Below are 23,959 nucleotides of genomic sequence, written 5' to 3'. Positions count from 1 at the left end.
CTTTACACATGACAAATACCAAACGCAACAACACACTTCAAACCGCACGTGTCGCGCCCCCGTCCCACAGGACTGTCGGGGGCTGATTCACGACATTAACGGGGTCGGGTGGCGGTTGCCGCGGGTGATTTCCCTTGGTTGTCTTCGCCTGACATCCCAGGTTATATCACCGAGAAACCACGAGGTGAACAGACCGTGGACGCAGATGAACGACATGACGGCTCTTTAAGAGTGAAGCCAACGTGTTTTGAAGCACAATAGACGCTGCCTCCTCCATGTTAGTGGTCTAGACCAAAAAGTACGTATCTACATTCGAGCACTTATTTTCATTTTGTCATTCGATGATATGAAAACGTAGTGAAACATCCTGATGAACAGCTGAGACTGACTCCAGACTGGTTAAACGTGTGTATCAGCAGGACCTCGATACCACAACTCAACACTACGATCACTACTCTGCAGACTCACGCTCCAAATTACGTCGTCGGCGCAAGACGGCAGCGTTAACCTCCGAGATATTTAGGCTCGGTGTCTGAATCTTGGGAGGAAGCATCGACACGTCGTCCATCTTTATTCACAGTCTACGTTACAGACGGTTTCACGCCTTCATTTTGCACCACGCGTGCTTCCAGCGTGGTTTCGTACCTGTAGGTGTTTGACAGTCTCTCCAGTCAAAGTATCCAGCGCAGATGCCGGGCTCCAGGGAGCCAGCGATCGGGTCGGCCCGTCGCTCAATGTAGGCTTCGAACAGCTTCCTGTCCAGCTCTCGCACAGCGTCCACACTCACCTGAGCAGGGAACCACGACAAAACGCATTAACAGACAAGGACACACATGAATAAAACCTTCTCACTGTCATTTGTAAGTCAAAGCAGCTGGAACTATATGAAACTACCCATCAACAGAAATGAATAATCAATGTGTGTGTGTGTGTGTGTGTGTGTGTGTGTGTGTGTGTGTGTGTGTGTGTGTGTGTGTGTGTGTGTGTGTGTGTGTGTACTTGTACTCATTGTACAATCAAACTAATACTTTAGAAGGACATGTATGTTGGTGGTTCGTTTTCAGGTTCATAGTATTTTAATAAAGGTGTAATACGACAGATGCATCACACAGTGGGAGAGTTGTAGATGGGCGCATGATGTGGGAATTCTTATTTTTCTTGTTTACATTGATGTAAATATTCATTAACATCAAGTTATCATATTAGTAAATACCCACTGAACAACAGAAGACGTCCAAACCAATTCTTCACAGAAAATGATTCACCGGTTTTGACTATAAAACCAACAGAACACTTCTTTGCATTGTGATTCAACCATTAGTCATTGTGGGCAGTTGTGTGAGTGCGTTTGTGTGAAGGAGACAAACGAGGTGAGGAACCGAGCTTTCAAGACGTTGACCTTTAAGTGTGTTTCTTTAAAAGAAAGTAGTCATATCTCTGCTCAGAAGTGAGTGAGGGACAATCAGAACGAGGGATCTCCTTTGTTCTTAATGACAACACTCGTACTTCTCATCAGCAGCGACAGACAGAGCCGATGACTCTCTCTCTCTCTCTCTCTCTCTCTCTCTCTTTATATAAAGCTCTTATTCAGAAACACAACTGTAGATGTAAAACCGGCCCAAAACTGACCCGTGTGATTTTCTCCGTCCCCGTAAAGCCGTGTTTCTCGAAGTGATCGGCCAGGTTCAGGAAGGTGCGTCTCTCCAGGTACTGACAGTTACTGAGGATGATCAGCAGGCGCTGCTCCTACACACACACACACACACACACACACACACACATTCAAAAACATTTATTTATACATATGCATTTATATACATAATGCATTCCCAGGTCACATTCCCAATGACCACATGGACGTCTAAACCTTATTCGATCCTGAGCCCTAAAGCGACATGTGGGGACAACACAACATCTGCCCACTTTCCAAAGAATGTAAACCTGCATTTCTAAACCTGTCCTCACTTTCTAAATGTAACGTAACTTTACTTACTGACCTGACATATCCTGAAAAATGGAAAAATGTTCTTGCATTCCTAAAAGGTGCTACTTGTCTAAATCATCCTCACTATCCTAAAATCTTCTCACTTTGCAAAAATGCCCTGCTCCGACAATATCCTCACTTTTCTAAAATATAAGAAATTTCCCCAAATCTCCTCCCTTCCATTTCATTTCAGAAGATTGTGTTCTACTGTTCTGAATTTCTTTATTTTTAAACGTTGCCCTCCACGAATCCAGACCTGTCCGTCACAGATCGTGTCGTCAGTGGCAGGAGCTTGTTTTTCACACACATGAGATCGGAGACTTCAGTGGGCTGAGGTCACACAGTCCAAGAGAAGCCGGGCCTCAGTTGTTTTTGTTGGTTCATAGTTTGAAAAACTCAAGTGACTCCCGTCTTAACTGTGGTCAGCTGCACTCAGTCGAGTCTGTCTCCCTCGCCCCGACTTCACATATTTAGGGCAGGGGAAACCCCATCTGCACCTTGCTCCATTTCCCTTCACCACAAGCTCTCTACACCCTGCTCTTCCTCCTCCTCGTCCCCCGCTGCTTCACCCCCTCCGCTAACACCTCAAACAAGTTACAGGAAATGAGGACGTATCTGCTTCTTGTCCACAACCAGGAAACAGCCTGATAACATTTCGTGGTTTGGATGAGTGAGACACGTTTGTCGATTTGTGTGAAGGAGAGAAACCCACGCTCCGGTGACGCAGCCGCCAAATGTGGGTTTTCAGGTGAATTAACCCCAAACAGTAGAAAGGAAATAATAAAAAAGACAACATGATGCTTACAGATGTTGGACAGAAGCCCTCTTGAACGGCGGTAAACCGATCTGGAGAGGACAGGTCCACTGCGATGTTGCTGCGCACACGGTGGGGGGGGGGGGATTTTAACTTGTATTTAAAATCAAACACAGTTATAAATGTGAACAAAGGGTCAATGAAAACTTACTGAGATGCATCGATGTCTCCGTCTGTCTTTGTGCTCAGCTGGTCCAAGCAGTTGATGAAAACCTGAGTTGAACATGGAGACACGGTCGTCAGGCTCGTTGTGGAGAAACTCAAACCTTCTACTCGATGAACTCACTCAGTCTTTCAGTATTTTAAATATATAGCTTCTATTCTTCTGTCTTCTATTCACTGTGTTTTGTCTTTTGTGGAAAAACGTAGTTCAAACATTGTGAACCTTATATTTTATGTAAAATGGGACAGAAAACATTAATATCGTGACAGAATTATGGGATAACCCTTGAAACATTAGATCAAAAGCTAAAGCATCAGGTCGATTGTTGGTTTGATGAGTTCCAGGAGCCCAGACTTCTGGACTTAAGGTTTGAAAATCAAATAAATGTGGTTGTGTTTCCTGGTATCTGGTGTCGATGATGACAGAAGATTATTAATTCCGGCTGCAGGCTGACGGATCGTACCTTCATGATGCTCACACTGAGCTCTGTGACCTGATCCTGGACCTGGTCCAACTGCAACACCTGCAGAAAAGACAGTGAGACACATCTTCATGCATCAGAAAAAAGGCTTTGCCTGAATATTTTATGTGTTCAGGTTGTTTAAAATCAGAGGCAGTCGTATGTGTTATTTCATGTCTTGTTTCAATCAGGTTTCAAGTGAGGAAGAATGAAGTTATTTGTCTGAAACATGTTAATAATGTGGATTAATCCTGAATCCTTTCTTTGTTAGAGTTCAATCTTGTAGGAAAGATTTATATTTTATGTTTATTGTGGGCGTGCAGGAACAACAGGTAAAACCACAATCAGGGCTGTTTATATTTAATTTAAATAAACTAAATAAATGGGTTTGCTGCCCTGATCAAGATTCATGATTAAAGAATTAATGATTGAAGAATTATCTGTGTTTTGGAAGCTGATTATCTGATTTGATTTAATTTGACTTAGTTCTGATTTGACCTTCTTGGCCCGTCCTAAATATTTGCAGTAAATTCAAATAAAAATACATATAAAACCTAAAAATACAAAGCTCTTCATTTAGAGAAGACAAAGTCCGTCGTGGTTGAGATGATCAAACCTCTTCTTCAGGTTCGATTGCATTGCTGTGATTTCAGGTGATTGTCTTACATTGATCTCTCCTGGTTTGACTTCCAGCGGCTCTCTGAGCGACTGCAGCATCAGGACCGTGCACTGTTCAAACTGAGACGGCTGCAGAAGAGACCAGACGCATCAACACAGGTTAAAAACATGTTAACACAATACTATAATGACAAAAGACAGTTTTTTTTCCTCTTGCTGAGACGAAAAAGAATCAGGGAAAATGTGCAGGAGTATGTGACGGACATTTTTCACGAAGAGACGTAAAGTAAAGCTTGATGCAACAACATCCTCACCAAGCTGGTGATTCCCTCGTTATCCACAACCCAGTCCTCCTTCTCAGCGAGACGCTTCACGTCTAAGAGTCGGGAAAAGGCACAAATATGAATTGATAACGTGATCAATTCAAAACTCTCCACAGTTCAAACAAGGTCGATACGAGTGGAAATAGAGACAAAACAAAGTTTGAGTCTCTGCGGGAAAAACCACAACATGATATAAAATCTAACTATTTCTGCTCAGACCACAATTTGATGTGAATGTGGGGGAAAGTTGAGTGAAAACCAGTCACTCTTCTCAAAATGACCAAACCTAACCACAAATGAAACCGAGCATGTCTGGAGTTAGTCTCATAACACTTTGTCTATTAATACCTTAAAAAGTTATATGAGGTGAAGGAGGCAGTTGAGGAAACTGACCACCACTTAGAAAAAGGGACAATGTGTGTCTAAGGTAAGTGGATCTTTACTGTCTGTCCTCGGTTTGTGCAAAGAAACAACACGTTCAAAAACTCGCTGGGTCCATGAGAGTCGGTGTTTCTGTTGGAATGGAATCTTTTTTTAAATGTAATTCTTCCCGTTATCATCATCACTTACTGCAGAGAGAATATTCTTAGAAGAAGTTCTACATACAGCTCCTCCCACGAAGTTATTTTCAGTTTTCTAATGACATTTTCTTTTGCCTTAATGCAGTTTGAATCGAACAAGTCCTAAATGACATAACTGAGAGGATTAGAATTTCAGAATGACAGAGCTTTGATATACTTTTGTTTCACTTCCGTCCCCAAAGGCCTTATTTGCAGCTTTGTGCAGACGATACAATAGCTGCACTGTCTCGCCAGTGTAACAACAACAGCACATTTATAAATCCAAAACCACCTTGTGTATGTGCACTTTACTTTTTACATGTTGTTCCAAAATTGTCAAAAAAAAAGATTTGGGTACCGGGGACACTTCACTGTCATTTTACAAATCTTGCTATTTTCCGATAAAGCTAATTTAAAACCTGACGTTCATTAGTGTCCTCACCTTCTGTTGTGTGCAGCAGAGACACCATGAGGCAGTGGACTCTCAGCTCCAGCAGCAGATCCTGGATCACCTGCAGCAGATCGTTTGGGATCTCCATCGCAGACAGAGCGTCATGACAACTCCTGGGTGACAGACACCAGAGGGAAACGTGGATCAGAGGGAGAGAGAAGGGAGAGAGGGGTCAGTCGCTGAATTCCTGCGTGTTAACATTTCAAAACTGCTTAAATATTAAAACAATGAGAGTGAGAACCTGACGGTGTGAATGATTTGTGTGAGCCAGGCTCCAGTGAGATCCGTCTTGTTCTCCCAGCCTCCGTAGAGGTTCAGCTCCCCCTGCGGCAGGGTGGTGGGGAGGAGAGCCCCTCGGATAAGCTTCACCAGCCGATTGGTGACCTCCTCAATCATTTTCTGTAAAACACGGAGCGTACAAACAAACACACTTTCAATAGGGTTCATCTTTTTAGATTTGTACAGTAAACGAGGGAGTCATAGAGCCACTCACTTTAAAGTCATTCTGTCTCTGTCTGGCGTTCTTCTTGGACTTTTCCACCTGCCCAGATTTCTCTCCAGTCTGCAGAAAAATGGAAATAATGTTGCTGTTCATCATTTATATTTAAAACCTAGAGAAATAAAACTGTAGGTGTTTTGTGTAAATATTCTTAACAGAACCACAGAGACGTATATTTACATCAATCAAGCACAGCATTAAGAAAGACCATCACAAATAATCCCAGGATGTTCTTGTGTGTGGCCCCAATGATGTAAAATCAATATACTTCTATTATGTAGAACAACTTGATAAAAAACATTTTATTATTCTTGTCAGAGTTGACAAATGAGATTTCTTAAACAAACATATTCTGTCACTGACTTATTCATGTGATGCACTTATTTATTTGTATTTTAACAATCTAAGTTTATGTCCAAATGCAGAGATATGATCCCCATAAAATAACAGTGAAATAATTCAGATTTCTGTTGTTTAGTTTTCTACCACCTCAACAATGCACCTGACCTCACCTCATTTTAAGACCAATGGGTGTTCAGATGCTATTCTTAGCTATTTAGACCACATGGGCTTGAGACGGTGATAAATGTTTTCTTTATAAACTAGTAAAGACTCTTGCAATAAGCTTGGTGTCACATTTCATCAGGTGTGAGATTGGACAACTTTATTCACTTCAATTATTTTGGAATATAGAAGAAACTTGGAAAGAAATTCCACTTGAGGAAAGTGAGAAACCTTCATTTGACCTGATAATGTAAGTGTGCTGTATGTAGTACTGTCCTCTCACTACACAGGGAACCCAGGTCTTCACCTCACTAAACAGACTCCCATTGACATAAGAGATCCAGAGCTTCCAGAAGTTCGGCAGCTGACCAATCACCACGTCCGACAGCTTCTCAACAAACTGCACCTGCTGAGGTGTTTCGGAGCGCCAGGCTGGAACAGAGACACACACACATAGTACACAATCTCCACAATCTCCATCTCTACAGAGGTGATGGGGCACTGCATGGGCAAACTAGCACATCCCACTACCTTAAAAATATCTGTAATTCAAAGAATCACAGGGCAGAACATTTAACTTCCAGGCAGAAGGAGGCTGGAGATATGTTTTGTTTGTGTTGTCACTGCACTGAGTGATGTGAGGAGGTGCACTGCGACTTCCTTCCACTCTACTCTTGATTCCCCTAAAGCAAGAAAGTGTTACACACACAAACAAACACATATACACCGAGTCGAGCTCAGACAGGGAACCCCCTCCCTCACACAGACAGAGTGGGAGGTTGTGTGCAGTGTTGTGTTGCTCACTGCTGGGTCGTGGCGTTCGCAGGCTGCCCCCTCTCTTCAAAGACGCGGTGTGGCCGAGCCGGCCGAGCGCCAGCGGGCGGGAATCCCCCTCCAGGTCCAGAAGTCCAACACCCACTGGCGGACAGGAGGAGAAGGGGGGAGGGAGCAGGAGATGAGAAATGAAAAAAAAAACAAAAAAAAACACATACGATATCGAATAATCAAATAAGCCATTTTCATAATTCCACATTCCTCAATAAGCTCAGCAGGCTTTCACACCAAACAATCCTCGCTCGCCCCTCTCTGCCTTTCTTTATTTGTGTTCTGATCCGTCTCTGCCGCGGCCCACAGCTGAGAGAATGTCCTGTTGTTTCCAGGGTGAGGAAACAGAGCTGTGGGCTTTGCGAGCGCTGGGGTGAAGTGGGTTTACATCAACCGCACTGGGCTCAGTTACTTCTGCTCCACGTGTCCCCTAGATGGCGACAGGGAGCTGCACTACAGCCACCAACGAGAGAGTCATTCTGCGACCAGCAACCCCCCCCCTCCCCCCTCCCCCCGAGAGATAACTTCAGTAAAATGAATCTGCGAGACGATGACTTGATGATATCAGAAGAAAGTGTGAACCTTAACATATAGAAATGAAAGTGAAACGCCGCGGTGCCGTGAGGGGATCAAACCTTCGAACGGTGATAATGAAACAAGCTTGTGCTGCAATACGCCTACGTGTAGCGTATCTGCCCTAGAAGAGGGACCGGCTGCCACATTTCCAAAACATGTGTCTGACACACACAGACAAACGTGTGCTGGTGAGTCACAGAATGAAGGTAGAGGCTGAGCGAGAAATCCCCGAGCGGAGGAGCGAGCGACTGTGGTGCAGACCGCCGTGCACACAACACAGCCCTCCACTGGAGAAAATGCAAGGAAATTCTCAACTGAGTCAGATTATCTGTAAACAGACGAAGCTCTTTCACATCACAGATACACACATGCACACACACACGCGCACACACACGCACACACACAAATAGCCCATGTGGAGCTGTGTGGTCTTTTCCTGTGATGTTTTCCTCTCTTTTTACAGGGATGAGAGCTGCTGTTGATCCAGGTGTCGGCTGAACCCCCGGACTCTTCAGAATGCATAAGACTGTGTGTGTCGGTGTGTGTGTCGGTGTGTGTGTGTGTGTGTGAGGTGTGTGTGTGTGTGTGTGTGTGTGAGGTGTGTGTGTGTTTAAGGTGTGAGTTTGCATGTGCAGCATTCAGAGCTGTTCAAACTCTTCTGTTCTAAGTTTTAAGGTTGAAATGTAGGAACCTCTGTGTGTGTGTGTGTGTGTGTGTGTGTGTGTTGAAGACAGTGTGAGACCTCTGCTCACTTCCTCATCAGGTCTGAGGCTCGTCTGCAGGTCGGATCAGCTGAGACTGACTCGTGGTCGGTGAGAAACTTGCAAAGCCAAAGAATTCTACAACACGAACTTACCCCTCCACTGATACACACATCTGATTAACACCCTAACTCAAGTGTAATAATTAACACGTTTCTCCTGGAGGGTTCCTGACTGATCCTGAAATCACAACCGCCTGTTTCCCAGTAAATCACACTAACACTAGAATCCCTGTAATGTTTCTCTGACAAACCTATTTTCCTGTGAACAAAATTTCCCACTAATTGTATTGACATTGGCAGAAGACGCACCGTTCAGGAAATAAAAGAACCGCAGTTTATAATTGAATCGGGCAGAGTCAGATTTCAGCGCCGGGGCACGATGAGTGTGTTTGGACATACGGAAGCAACTTGCAATGCTATGCTTCCTCACGAGAAAACTATGGTGTCGGGCTTTTGTTCCAACAAAGATGGATGGTTCCATTTCACGTTTGAGGCAATTTTACGGGCTAATTAATGGAATCATACCGACACCAGAACGGCCTCTGGTCTCATGTTCATGACTGGGAAAACACAAGAGACAGAGAAAACGATCTGAGTTACTGCAGACACGGCTGATCTGTCGCGGAGGAGCGATCCCTGCCATGTGTGATGCTGACAATAGCATAAAAGATGGCAAATGGATAAACCGAGTGGGTAAATGTGATACGAGGAGGAAGAGGAGGCCGCCGGCAGAGGAGCTGACTGTGAGGTACCAGTAAGGGGGGGGAAGGAGGAAGAGTGGGGTCGGGGGGGGGTCGGGGGGGGGATGCAGTGGATGTGGTTTTATGATCGTGGCTGTTCAAGGGGCTGCCTGGGTGGAGGGATGTTTCAGAGGGGCACGGGTTTCGTTCCGAGGCGAGAGGTGAGCTGTGAAGATGGTAAACAGCTACCAGGTGTGTGTGAGGGGAAGAGACAGCAGAGGGGACAGGAGGCAGCTGTTTGCAGAAATCACAAACAGTTGAAATGACAGAGGGTGCACCTTTCTGGATCTACGTCCCCCTCGCTCGCTGTGCATATTCCCACATTCTTACACGGGCTCGCTCGGACATTTTCTAGGGGGCTGGCAGGAGAAAGTTCCAGAAAATGTCCGGAGCAACTGACCCAATAAAAAGCCAATAATAAGTCCGGGGAGAACTTTCCATTGGAATGAGTGAAGGAGGTTCGACCTTGGAAGACGGCGTCAGTTCTTAATAACTCCATGACCTAAAGGAGGACGCATGTGAACAAAACCCACTCCTGCCAATGGTTGCTAATTATTCCAGTATTCAACAGTTGCTTGGCAGCGACAAACCGTGAAACTACTGCGAAAAAGGACGTCAAAAATACAGGTTTAAACATTCAGCTTTGCAAATGTTTAAAGAAGGAACCGTACCAAACAGGCTGGTTGCGCCAAATAAGATTTGCCGAGAAACCTAGACTTTTCAGAATAGCTGAGCTCCATGTGATGCACGTGTGACTTCAGATTCACTCCCTGCCACATGTTGCTCTGCTGAGGAATGCATGTGTGCAGTGAGAGGGGGCCATCCCTGACATGATAATCAAGCTGATATTTAACTGCGGAGAGGCGGGGAGTTGAACCGACCCCCAGATCCATCAAGCCCGAGCCCCGGAAACCACTGTTACCCTTAGCATTAGACATGTTTATGTTCCAGCTGCACTATGTGAAGCAGCCACCCACTCACAATGTATTTGTGTGGGTGCTTTTCAGCAAGTATGGGTGTGTGTGTGCGAGTGTGGTTGGCGAATCGCTGTTCTTCCTGAGCGGACGGTTTCACATCCACATTTTTCTGCTGGCTGATTTAACAGAGGAACAGCTTAATTGGGGTTAATTGTTCCAATCCATCTGTGAAGCTGCGTGTGAGTTTGTGTGTGCAGTAACATGTCAAGCCCTGAAACCCAAACCCAAAGCCAGCGTTCCCCCACTTTCATCTTATTCATATATTCATGAAAAAATAAACACGCGGGCCTCGAGTCGAACAGGCAGGGGCGGGTGGTGACGGAGAGGGGGGGGGGGGGGGAATGCAGGCAGAGAGCTGGTAGGACGGACAGGCAGCTGGCTCTCGCTTTCCTCAGCCACCTTCAGACTCACATGACATCCCCCAGCCCCTTGATTCAAAATGCTAAATAGGGGCTTTTCACTTTGTGTGTAAAGCGACCCAGCTCAGACGTGCGTGTGTGCGTGTGTGTCTGTGTGCGTGTTTCTCACCTCTCTGGCCACTGATAAACTCGTCCCTGCAGTTTTGCATCAGCTGCAGGATCCACTTGTGCTGAGCGTAGATGCACTGCCACGCCGGGTCACCAGGGGCGTGCAGGTCGGACAGGTACCTACACGCAGGAGGGAAAACTTTAGATTCAAAGAAAAAAGCAAACTACACATCTGTTCTAGGGGAAGTTGTGGCTTCTTTTGGGGAGTCTTCATGTCGTCTATCTTTACACACAGTCTACGGTTAAGACCTGGTGACGGTCACACCATTCAAACCCATTTTCCACCAACATGGAATGGACTGGTTCCAGTTTGTGCATCCAAAACACTTCAAATTAAAAGAAAACACCAGTTGGAGAAAGAGGATTTGTGTTGCACGTAATATTCTTCTTTATTTTCTTTACCTTATTCTTCATTCATCTTGTCTTATAAATAAAAGTATCCCACAGGTAATCAGCGTGACCTGCCATCTTTCTTCTCCTGTTTGCTTCCAGTGTTTTGTGCAGCGCCCTCTGTGGAGGATGAATCATTGATTGCAATGGTTTCGCTCTGAGCTGGTAGGATGGTGAGCAGGTTCGCTTGATGGCACCAGTATCAGGTCGAGAACCAGAGCTAATTTGGCTGAAAAGACTCAACAGTGATTCCCAGTGGCCGATATGACTGGATTCTAATTTACCACGTTTCGGTGCTCAGACTTTGAGTGCATTCAGGGGTCATGGGTATCACATTAAGGCCTCCAGCGTCCATAAAGCAACAGTTTAAGGTACCAAAGAAGACGGACTTCAAAAGCAAAGTTACGAAAAAATACTATCACACTGGTTTTCTACCTATAAAATCCCTTTAAAACTAATGCATATTTGAAAATGTCTAAATGTGGCGCCCTCCAGTGGACGTAGCATAAAACAGTATCTGTGGCACAAGGGGGATTTTTCTACTTTCTTGAATAACCACATCCTGGATTATGGTTTCTGTATAAAAACAAATATTGGTCAGAAAATCATTACGATATGTTTCAACAACGTGTATTAATCTGAATAATTTGAAATATGTGTAATCACCAAAAAATCGGTCACGTTTTCAGGCAAAGTAGCAAAAAGACACAAATAATGATTATTGTCAGGTGGTAAATTTAGAAGCAGAGAACATGTCTAAATTCAAAAAAAAAAAAAAAAAGTAGAAAATGTTGTTTGTGTCCTGAACATCACTCAGTGACCTGCTTGATCTCAGATGAGTCACTTTAAACTGTGGCCTGGCTCCCTCCACTCTCATCCTTTGACCCAGCCACTCGTTTGTTTCTCATTAGGTGGCATCTTACAAAAAGTCTGAGGGAGACTCACACAAAACACGCACACACACACACACACACACACACACACAGACACAGACACAGACACACACACACAGCTCCCACCATCCACGGCAAGAGTAAACAGGAGCTGAGTGGGCGTTCAGAGCCGTGCCTAATGCAGCAGGATGAAAGATGTTGCCGTGCGGTTGAGAACTGGTCTCTGTGATCCTGACAGGTCGGTCTTAACAAAAATAAATCGGGAGAGACCACAAGTATGAATGGACAGATGGAGGGAGGGAGGGAGGGAGGAGAAAAAAGAGAGAGAGAAAGAGAGAGAGAGAGAGAGAGAGAGAGAGAGAGAGAGAGGGGCAAAGGAGAGAGAAAAATATAAACAGAAACAAGAGAGTGGGGCAACGGAGAGCTGAGTGGGTTGGTGAGCATTCGCAGAAAAGTGAGAGGCCTTGAGAGGAAAGCAGACGGAGAGTGAAGTTCTGGTAACAATGACACAGACACATCAGAGAGACCAAAGGGAGTGGAGGAGAAATGACATGACTTTATATTTGATGTCTACAGATGGTGCACACTCATGAGGATTGTGTTACCAGCAAAGATGAAGGCAAGATGTGCAGGGAATTAGGCTTTTTTTTTTTTTACGAATCTGTGTGAGAGACGTGTAAAGACCACAACATGAGGACTGACATTTGATTTGAAATAACTGTCGCAGGGTTATGAAAATGTACAGAGACCTGATGTATCGCTTCTGGTCGTGCAACGTCGACGGCGTCTGCAACAGCTTCTCCAACAAGAGACTTCTCAGAGAGCAGATCCTCGTCTCCACTTCAGCGTAAACTACACACAGGAGAATTACATTAAAAACAATCATATTCACAATGATGGAAACCCGTATTGACAAAGCTGGAAGGATAGAATCAACAGAATATATATCTGTTACCTTTTTTGAAAACAGGGACCTCAGCGTTGTCAAACAGAGATTTGGCTTTTTCATAGTCATTGATCACCACGTCATAATCTCCCTGCAAAGACAGAAAGTCACTTCGGTTTATTTTGAACTTATCAATCATGACACGCTGTGTATTCAAGCTTCTCTGGCTCCTCCCTCTGGATCAAAGCCAAGCTCAGATCAAATACACTGTACATACTGGAGAGACAGATATGTGAATACAAATACATTTAAACTTTGAAATAACAAATTGAAGTATTGTGCTCAACGACCTTTGTGTTTATCTATCTGTGAAAGAAATGTTTTTTTTAATACATTTTAATGTTAACACTGTATTACAAATCATGACAAAAACTGTCAACACATAAACAATGGTAAGGAAAATATTTACAAGTTTGAAGTTTAATTCCACGGACTGACGTGAATATCCCAAAATCTACAGCCACAACTATTAATAACACTGGTTTGAACATTGTTGGAAACATTTTAAATAATGTGAGTCAACAATAATATATCACATGGGTCTAGTTGTTTTAAAAAAAGATTTTGATGAGGAATTATATCTCTAATAGTTGCTATCAGACCTCTACAGCTATAGAATGCAGCTCTGCTCGGTGACGTGAGGTTTCACATGCTGGTGGTTTCAGAAGCTTCTTCATGGAGCCATTAGATTCATGATTACACGTTTTTTAAGGATCCAGGCAGCAGCAAGCCACAGGACTTTGTGCAATGTACAGTAAAAACATTTTTCTCTGTTGCCTTGTCTATTTTTAGGCAACAATGTCCTGTTATGACGGCAAAACGAACTGAAGATTGGTTTCATTATCGCCAGGATGAAAACAAAGGCATCAGAAATAACCAGACCAATCAGGGAAGTGAAGAATAGATTTTTATAACCTCCATCACTCGGAGCAATGAGAGATTTCCTCTCCTGGTGAATGACCTTATATCTCTTTACACTCGAGTTTGCTTTATATCACACAGCTGGCCGATGTGTGTTTGAATTCTACCTTTTGGATATTGCGTTCTATGTTGAGTGGCAAGTTGAAGAGAAACTTGAAACGCTGCAGCACGTTGAGTGCATTGCGTGTGGAGTCAGCCTTGTCCTTCCTCCCCAAGACCTCCTGGAAAAGAGTATCGGCTGTATCACTCGCTCCTACGAGAGAAAAGAGACGGAGAGAGAGGAAGAGTGAGTGAGGGCGAAAGAGCCAGGAGAAAATTAAGAGACTGGGATACTATATAAATAAATGCCGACACCACATTTCCCTCTTACTGTCGATCTCTGGTTTTCCTCCTGCTCTGCGTGTTAACTGACGGCGAGAGGAGCAGGAGCAGAGGCCGAATGGCTGAGGAGAAAGTGACGACTATCTCTTAATCAGAGCGCTCGGAGGAACCTCTGCTCAACTGGCTGGCTTCGTGGGTGGCCCCCCATGTGCCGTGTCACAGGAAAAAAAAAACCAAGTTCGTCTAATCAAAACAAAACCCCTCCCCCCAAAAACAGAAAGTCCGAAGGAGGAACAACATCAGAGCGAACAGAGGAATATTTCACATTTTTCCCTCTTGAACCTGAGTTTTCATGATGATAACATTCTTATTATTTAAAGTTAGTGACTTAGTGCTGTGTGTTTGACACACTGGGTTGTGGGGGTGAACAGATCTGTGAAGTACTTTGAACTAATGACTTGTCTGACTGTATCTAGTGTATCTAGGCCCATGTTTGGAAGAAATGAATGAAAACTGCAAGAAGACAAAGTTTCTGAAATAAAAAAAGGATTGGAAGGGGTCGTGTTTTTGAATAAAAGTTTGTTGTGAGAGTTTCCTGAAAACCGACTCTCTCATTCTACAGGTTAAACTACCAAAGGTAAAGATAATTCATTCTTATGTGCTCAAAGGATGTGTTTTGAGGGAAATTTCCCAAAAACCAAGATCTGTCCACTTGCATCAGGAGGTAAATGCATAAAAAACAACAACCGTGATGAAAAGACACTTACTGTTGAGGATGTTTTCCAGTCGTTGGGTCATTGATCCCTCGACCCTCTCTGTGCCATCGGACTCCAGTCGCTGGTGGATCGCTGAAATAAAATTAAGAGAAACAATAAATGAACGTGAGAAATGTGGAACACAATTTAAGGGTCCCTGCACCAACGTGTGATCCCCAGACACAGGAACATTTTCAATTAGGAGCCGAAGGTAAAACAATAAACAGGCTCTCACTCAGTGGTAGATGGGAGATAACCCCAGCGGTTCTCCACCCACTGAACGCTGTGGTTGAACCCCCTCCACCCGCCCTTGAGCCTGTTCCCACGCAACAGAGGTTCTGTCCCTGTCCCAGCGGTGGCTGTACTGGATCAATTCACCTCACCGAAGCAATTAATATCACAGTTTGGTGGTCTTGGGACATTTGGAACCCTTTGACCTGGAGGTACCGACAATCTAAAATCTTGCAACTTTGTGAAAAACAACATGAGGGAGAGCGGAGCTGGACGTCTGGACGCCAAACATGACTGCTGCATAGAGGAGGAGGAGGAGGAGGGAGGAGGAGGAGGAGGAGGAGGAGGAGGGAGGAACTCTCTGATGGCTTCAATCCATCACTTAGCATGATGAGCTTTACGCGGGACGGGGCATTTGAAAAGTGGGAATGAGGGGAGAAAACCGAGAGAGAGAAAGACGGAGAACGAGCGGTGTGGCTATCCCAGTGAATAAATAAATGGTGTGCAGCAGTGGGCAGCTGGGTGCTGAGAGCTGCAGCGAGGGTTTATTGACAAAGTGGAAGAGGGGTGGAGAAGGTTTAGACGACCTTCTCATGCATACTTGTGGAGAGACTCAAATATGCAACGAGAAGACATCTCAAGAATGAAGCTACGAGACAAGAACGCGTGAAAGAGAAAAAAAAAAAAAGGATAACGATCCTCTAACTTCTCCTCTCTCACAGTTGTTCCACTACAAACACTGACTGCTGGCGGAGTTCGGAGGGAGCGGAGGGAGCGGGAGGCAAAGCGAAGGGGGGGAGAGTTCTGTAAATAAATATGTGGGTCCGTTCTGACAGACAGAAGCCTCAAGGCAGAGGCCGAGGTATTCCTACAACACGCTGTTCAAACATGCCATTGCCTAATCAGTGCAGACGTCGCCGGCCCTTTCGTGGAGCTCTGGACCAGCAGAGAATGTGGCCAGATGCAGGTTCGGACAAAAGCACGTAGACGTGGGAGTGTATACGAGAGAGGAGAGGATTGATAGGGCTGAACATACAGGAAGAGTGAAACACACACTGCAGGTCTGCTTCACATCTCCACACCCCCCCCCCCCCCCCACCCCCGCCCTGTTGCCAGCTGTGTGTCCTCTGCGTCTGTCACACACTGAGGGGACGATGACGTCACGGTTAACCTAAACATCACGTCAGGGTCCGGATAACACGCGCTCCGAGGACCTGAGGAAGAGCTGCAGCTCCCGCTTCACTTCCTGGAACCATTGAGGAAAAAAAAAAATGAATAAGAATAAAAATACAGTGTCCCTGGATTCTAAAGCTGGAGATGTTTTGACTCCTGCTGGGGCGGGGGGGGGGGGGGGGGGCTCAGGGAATAGGTCCTGGGAATCTGGCATTTTTGGAACACGGTAGCCGTTCCGTTTCCTGCATCGCTGGGAGACTTCCTTTTCACACAACAATGAAAAACCTCAAATTTCAACATTTCAGTCGCAACAACTCCGGACTCCCTGACAGACTGTCAGCCTGTCCATCAGCCCGAGTGTCTCCGTCACAGGAGCAGGACTCCACTGGTCACCGAGGCTCCACAACCAAGCAGACGCCAAGGCCAGAAACTTTCCATTTCTTTCAGCGGCCGGTGGAGGTTCACACGGAGTTATTACAGAACCGGTGGGTTCCTCACTACAAAAACATAGATAACTTCTGGAGAGAAGCAAACAAAAAAATCGGCCAGTTCAGTAAGTAAAAGATGCTAAGTAAAAGACTTCATAAAAGCCATGAAACGTCAGAAAAAAAATTGAGGCGCTTGACAAAATATTATTTGATAAAATAAATCCAAGGCCCATTTGGACCATACTTCCAATTTTCAGATAAAAAAGGTTTAAGATCAGGAAGTTGCATCAATTCTCTGAGTTAAATATAATCCGCAAGCAGACACACAAATACAAAAAGCGTATTATTATTCATTAACTATTATTTTGTTGAAGTAAAAGACAAGTCAGCGTGTCTTGGGGGGGGGGGGGGGGGACGCACTCGCAGTGATGAAAACTTTCTGTCCCAACTCGTCCCAGTCAGAGAGAAGACAGTCAAGTCAGGTCTCCACACTCTAATACATAATCTGATATTTTTCTCATAATATCAATTCCAAAATATCAGCAGAATTTCTGCCAATACAATTTCTCAATCCCATACTTATGGTCTCTCTTGCCCCTAATTTAAAGTAGGTATATGATATTTATGCAAAGTAACATAAGACAATGATTTACATCGATAATGATGATCTGTGACTTAATAATAATAATCAGAAACATTGAAATGTATAATGTAATTGACAAAGACATAGTATTTCATATGGATTGATCATTCTGGTCAGTAACAGATCTGCTCAATAATGTCAATATCAACTTTTACTGATCCAGTGGTTTGGATGGATCCTCTGTCCAAATCTGAAAAACACATGTGGTACCAGTGTCGTTTGGATAAATACTCTGACCGACATCAAATTAAATTAATGAAAGAGCTGGACACTGATCCAGGTCCAGCTCTTTCCTTTCACCATGCAAATCTCGTGAGGATCTGCAACTTGATCAGACACTTCTGCTTGAAAACCTAAGAATAAAACCGAACTGAAAAGCTGGCTGCTGCTTCCAGTGCTGCCAAACGCCAACATCAGCTCACTGACCCAAACCGCACAGTAATGAGCAATATGTGTGATGTTCAAAAGCAAAAAGTCTAAACTGTGTGCTTAGGCATTGAGTTCATAGTTCACCAAATATAGACATGAGACTTTGTTTTTCTGTTGAAGACGGTTAGTTATAATGGAGAGCAATTAAGAGGCAATTAGTGGGGGACAAGAAAAAGGGAAGGAGGGAGAGAAACCCCACGGATATTAAAGTCAGAGTTCTAAATAATTTCTCTCCGCCTCATTTCTCTCCAGATTTGGCCTCTCTTCCGTGTTTCCCCCTTTGCCAGCAGCAGTGCACTTGCATCAAAAATAACTCCCAGACATCTATTAAAGTCATCAATAAAAATCTCACATGCGAGCAGAAGTGAAAATAAACAGGAGAGGAGACGTGAATGTCCTGATGATGACTGAGGAGGCTGTAAGCGCTGCAGCAGCCTCTAACAAGGAACAAGGAAAACACACAAGCGCCATGTTAATTTCCTTCAAGTCTTCACGGCTCCATCTCAGGTGAGGCTCATTTGGACGGACTCCGGACAACAGAGAACTGCCAAACGCTGCTGAGAGACAAAGAAAGGATTCACAGTCGCTCAAACAGCTGCACTAACCAGGCCTGGCAGTGAGCTGTTGCAGAGCTGCCTGGAGCGGACTGGCTGCTCGCAGCGTGCCGGCTGGTATGTCGGTTTGGCCGACCGTACCCACGACACAGAATATCTCCATTTGAGCGATCCACTCTGGGCCACCACTTGATTTTGTATGACTGAGAGCCAGGACTTGGCCAAAAAAGGAAGTCGTAGTGCTGTAATAAGTCCTGGACTTTTAAATCAATTTGCTGGTCCAAGTGTGAGACAATGGGTTTTTTTGTGGGAATGAAATTTGATTAAGTTGGAGGTGTATGATATTTCAGAAGCAGATATTCTGGAGAAAGTGAGCTCCTGCTGTAATGTTATTTAGTTTATACAAATGTCCCTTCATCCTGAAGCAGAGTTGCATTTAGGCCATTTGGAGCCTAACTATAAATGAGCTAACAAGTTATTTTATGTAAATTTATGAGTAGAATCAGTAAAAGCTTTCTATAATTACTTTCTATAATTGATCCCGTAAATTATCAGTGAACGAGTGGAAAGTGTTGAAAATGTCAGACATTACGACCGGGACCAAAAAGATGAACCGTGGAGAAATGTCTGGTTGACACACTTGAAAACACTTATTCAAAAAGATGTGTTTGATTAAGTTTTGGTCATTTTGCACGAGGTTGCACAAGGAGTCACATCCGCAGCGTCATCATGTTTTTGAAGTTGTTATTGTCAACACGTTAACAAACATCAAAAGGAGACAAAGAAACGACAGCCTTCATTTTCGGGAAAATTCTCAGATCACATTTCTGAGAAATACTTTTAATTTTTGGAGCAATAACAAAATCTGTTTTCAGAGTTTGTCGTTCACATGCAGAACGCAGCAGGAGCGTGTTCAGGTCAGAACCATTTCACAACAACATCAAAATGTGAATCACACATTCAGGTGAGGGGGTGGAGCCTGTGGAGCAGCAGGAGGCTGTCACACCGGGGGGGGGGGGGGGTCTGAGACAAAACAGCATTTCAATCCCGTCTTGTGGCAGAAATTGACAATATTTCCAGAGACAAGTCATAAAGCATCACTACAACCTCGGGGATCAGAGGTCACTTGAGTCCACTCATGTTGCACCGTTTCCTCCGGCTGTGGAGACTGAACATACATTTCCCATTGGGGCAGTGGGCACACAGTAGGCACGCTCAGTGTGAACGTGAGAATGACTGTGCATTGTTCCCATTGGTCATATTGGGTCTGTTATCGGCACTATCAGGCCTAATACTCTGGCCTGCATTGTGTTGGGCTGCTCCGTTTATTTAGATTCAGCTGCTAACAATGAAAACATCGCCTCTGTCCCGGCCAGGGCGCAAACATACGGAAAGCAATAATAATAATGATGGGGGCAGAAACGTGTACGTATAAATAGTACGCGGAAGTAACTGAGCGGCTACGGCGGGAGCAGAGAGTAAACAGACAAAAGTATGAATGATGAAGCGAACAATTGACTCGAGGTACCTGGCAGAGCGACAGCAGTCAGTCTCCGCTACCTTGAGTTCTTTCTGGCGTCAGAACGCCACAGAGAGAGTGTGTGTGTCTGTGTGTGTGTGTGTTTGCGTGTCCACGTCCAGGGGGAGACGTGTGTGACAGGTGAGAGCTGATCTCATTTTGATGAAGGTGAATTAGCCGTGTTGTGGTTGGCCGGTGTAACAGTGGTACGAAGTGCAGGCTTTTCACACGGCGTCCTAATGAGCCCCTTTAATCAACCGCTGCTAAACCACATGTGGGAAAGGGGGAAAGAAAAAATGCCAAGACGCACGTTTGCACACTTTCCAAAAATCAAGAGCTCCTTTCTGAGCGGAGACGAAGAGTGATGATTTATAGACCATTTGGTGCGACTCCACAGCGGACAAAAAAAACCAACGTGTTAATCCCTCTCACCTGCTAGAGCGTCCTGGGCCTCGAAGAACGTACTGAGGCCGCCCTTCACATAGGCCAGGCTCCCCTCGTTCTTCTTAGTGGCCTGCTTCTTCAGGTTACTGGCTGCAGACTTCAAGTGCTCGAAACTGGGGAAAACAACAAGAACAAGATTTTTTGCAAGACGTTAATTCTGCAACTGCTGATTGGTTTCTTTCATTTTCTGTTTCCAGTACGATGGTTTTTCCCTTTTCCCTGAGGCCAAGGTGAGGTCTGCAGATAAACAGTGTGAAAACACCTACATATATTACAGGGTTTCTGCAGGTTTGGACAAGTTAAATGTCAGACTTTTAAAGACCATAATGAATTAAACTTAAGACCTATGTAAAGTACAACAGATATGAAGTAATATCGGATTCCAAGAGTTACTTACACTCCCCCATAATTGAAGATAAGGTGAAGTAGAGAATAACCTTGGAAACACCAGGTTATCTCTCAAACTATAGACGGAGACAGTAGGAGTCCGAAGTGTTTCCCACAGAGAAGTTAAGATCGATGCTGTGTATTTACGATTTACAGTTTATCAGTTCCCGTTGGTCGTGTTTGTAGTTTTACTACAGCGTGCTAGTATCTGTCATTGAGAAAGAACTAGAACAAAGACATTACAAACTACGCCAAAAAACTATTTTAAAGCGCAACAGAAGTACATAAATGAAGGTTAACATATTTAAGACCTAATACATAAAATTTTAACATATTTAAGAGATTTTTAGGCCTCAGATTATTGAATCTAAACCCTGCAGAAACCCTGTATTAAATTTACAGTAATAAGAAAACAGAGAACAACTTATTATTTTGAAATCTTGCACCATCCTGCTCACTTTATAAACTCTATAAAACACACCTGTTCACAAAGACTTTCAATTAATAGTTTTCATTATCCCAGCTAACATTTCAACTATTAATTTATGTCCTTGGTTTGTTTTATTTATGTAAATCAGCCTCGAGTACCTTGAAAGACCAACTTTAACGCAGAGTTGTTGTTATTAACTACACAACTCGTGTGCAGCAAGTATCTCACGTCTGAGCAGAGAAACATGATTTCTGGACACACACACACACACACACACACACACACACACACACATCTGTGGCTCAGTGTGGGTGTGTGTGTCTGTGTCTCAGAGTCTTGAGTGAGGTTTCCTCCGCAGGAAGAAACAGCCACCCAGCAAGGTCCAAACAGAGGCCCCTGGTCATGCTGGATCCTGGGGTCTGGGTTACTGGAAGGCTACGCAGGGGGAGAGGAAGCCAGGAGAGTCCAAAATAACTCTCCTCTGCCCTGACATGACAGTCAACTGGACTCAGGGCTGCCTCCTCCTCTACAAGCCTCACTGCTCGGAGAAGGATCCACTGACCACGTTTAGATCCAGTAGAGAAAGTGTGACCTCAAAGTTACAATATTCTGCGAGTGTTTTTATTTTTCATCTTATTTTTAGCCCTTGACATCCCCCAGTTTACAGAGCTCAATACAACCATTATGTTTCCTTATTGATTAATCCTCAACTGTCCAGACCAAATACACATTAAGCAGCTCCACCTCTTTTTAAGTAGTTATGAGTTATGATAGCTTGAAATTCGTGGTAATCTGTGGGACCCACCTGGATCCTGAATGGTTTTCCATGAGGTACCAGGTGGCAGAGAAGTTCTCACTGGTGAAGTCTCCACTCATTCCTGGGAACGTCATCTCCATGTCACTCTGAGGGATTTTGCCCCTGAGAAAAAAAAGACAAATAAACAAAATCAAATTATAAATGTAATAAATGTATTAATGACAGACTGTAATTGAGTGGAGCTCAGCAAAGTAACTGTGTGAACTGTGAGGGTAGATTTTTCTGATTTGATGTCGGCCACATCATTCCCAGCAGGGGGCAGTGTGCAGCCAAGAAGTGGCCAGGCTGGGGGAGCTTGGCGTGGGAAGTGCAGTGTGTGACGCCTGGGTGCCCCTGGAGGACCCAGGACTCATTAGGGAGTCTTGATCTCTGCTAATGACCCGTGGTCTACACAAACCAAACCCCCACCACCACCACCACCACCACCACCACCACCACCACCCACTTTGCAGCTACACACACACACACACACACACATGTAGAAAAACCAACACAGGGACAGTACAGTATTTAACTCCCCCGCTTCCTAATATTATTCACTTAATTCAATAAATGAATCACAAACCAGCCTCTTACGGAGTTCTACAGTGTTTCCCCTAGATTCCATTCAATCAATGGCAGTAGTGGGAGTGAACAAGCTCGCACTTAAACGTTACTCTCCAACGCAACAGATTACGAGTGCACAGACTAAAGAGTAAAAATTCACTGCCTGGCACTTGCAGAAGCACGCACAACGGCAGCTGAATCCAACACAACATGTACACAACCACGGTAACACAAGTGCATGAGCGAGCACGCAGCAAATTGTGCCACAAATAGCGCTGCACACATACGTTGCAGAAACGGAGCAGAGAACTAAGTTGGAGATCACTTTTTCTATGGTCACAGACTAGATAATTAATGGGAAACACTGTTATTGCAGAAGATAGATGTTGTTTATTACTATTCAAGGTCAATATTCAGTAGGTGTTATTGTAGAATTTCAGCATTATACCTTGTAGAGACTAAAGCTTGCCTGAAGTTTCCAAAGGAACTCTTGATTCCTCTGCAGTCCTCAGGTTGCATCAGCTCATTCATACATCCAACACTCTGCTGAAGTCCTTATTTAAACTCTTTTGGTTGCAAACTAGTGTTAAAACACAGGGAATGTGTGAGGTAGGAAAGACCACATCCACGTGTAAATCATTTGCTAGGAAACATCTGCTGTGCAGCAATCAGCTCCATACACTGAAGTCATCGCAGCTTCGTCTATAACGAGCAATACATTACTGACAAAGGTTAGAATGACCTGGTTTTAGTGTTTCCTCACCATACGTGCGTACATGGAGAAATGTATCCTGTGTATGTATTTACAGACACTGCATATTACTGCAGTTGTTGTACCTCAGTGATGTAGCTGGAGCCAACACATTACATGTCCAGTTCATACCCTCATTAGACAGTATTTCAATGTCAGGTCAAATCAGATCTCCGTATTCAGCAGCTCCAGCTCCACTCTACGTAGGAGCTACTTTGTGTGGTTCACCCTGTTTTAATTTAGCGATTGATCAGTTTCCACTTGTTAAACACTTGCTTTATGACTTGGCCAAGTATGATGCTAACAAGCAGCTGGCGTAAACAGCTGCAGCTGAATTACCGTCCGCTGACGTCACTGCACAGAGATGTACACAACCACAAAGATAGACCAGGCCACGGAGAGATGCTCTTTCACAAACCAAAACATCTCCCCCTGCTGAAAGCCGAGCACAGGTAGTGTCTTCACGTATTACTGTCAGAGAGGAACGTGAAGCGTGTCCGTGCTGGATGCTCAGCGTGACCCCGGACGGTGGGTGAATGGTACGGCCTGTTTATGGGGGCCGTGTCTCTGGTCACGAGCGGTCACTTGCCCCCGGCC

At 44.5% G+C, this 23,959-nt stretch overlaps 1 protein-coding gene across 1 annotated transcript in view; it reads right to left on the bottom strand.

The window, feature by feature from the left end:
• Positions 1–23,959, bottom strand: part of exoc2 (exocyst complex component 2) — a 41,955-nt gene that overhangs the window by 3,196 nt on the left and 14,800 nt on the right. The window contains exons 5-23 of the mRNA XM_034583221.1: positions 22,054–22,167; positions 20,420–20,544; positions 15,023–15,103; positions 14,042–14,187; positions 13,023–13,104; positions 12,817–12,919; positions 10,786–10,904; positions 7,181–7,294; positions 6,684–6,808; positions 5,867–5,935; positions 5,615–5,772; positions 5,365–5,486; positions 4,354–4,415; positions 4,088–4,168; positions 3,425–3,484; positions 2,950–3,011; positions 2,790–2,859; positions 1,630–1,746; positions 646–787 (exon numbers count right to left, since the gene is read on the bottom strand). Coding sequence (XP_034439112.1) covers positions 646–787; positions 1,630–1,746; positions 2,790–2,859; positions 2,950–3,011; positions 3,425–3,484; positions 4,088–4,168; positions 4,354–4,415; positions 5,365–5,486; positions 5,615–5,772; positions 5,867–5,935; positions 6,684–6,808; positions 7,181–7,294; positions 10,786–10,904; positions 12,817–12,919; positions 13,023–13,104; positions 14,042–14,187; positions 15,023–15,103; positions 20,420–20,544; positions 22,054–22,167 — 1,952 coding nt within the window. The remainder of the gene's footprint in view (positions 1–645; positions 788–1,629; positions 1,747–2,789; positions 2,860–2,949; positions 3,012–3,424; positions 3,485–4,087; positions 4,169–4,353; positions 4,416–5,364; positions 5,487–5,614; positions 5,773–5,866; positions 5,936–6,683; positions 6,809–7,180; positions 7,295–10,785; positions 10,905–12,816; positions 12,920–13,022; positions 13,105–14,041; positions 14,188–15,022; positions 15,104–20,419; positions 20,545–22,053; positions 22,168–23,959) is intronic.

The sequence above is a fragment of the Hippoglossus hippoglossus genome, chromosome 4 (genome assembly GCF_009819705.1).
Source record: "Hippoglossus hippoglossus isolate fHipHip1 chromosome 4, fHipHip1.pri, whole genome shotgun sequence".
Taxonomy (NCBI): Eukaryota; Metazoa; Chordata; class Actinopteri; order Pleuronectiformes; family Pleuronectidae; genus Hippoglossus; species Hippoglossus hippoglossus.
The sequence above is the reverse complement of the archived record's forward strand: the minus strand, read 5'-3'. Positions and strand labels throughout refer to the sequence as shown.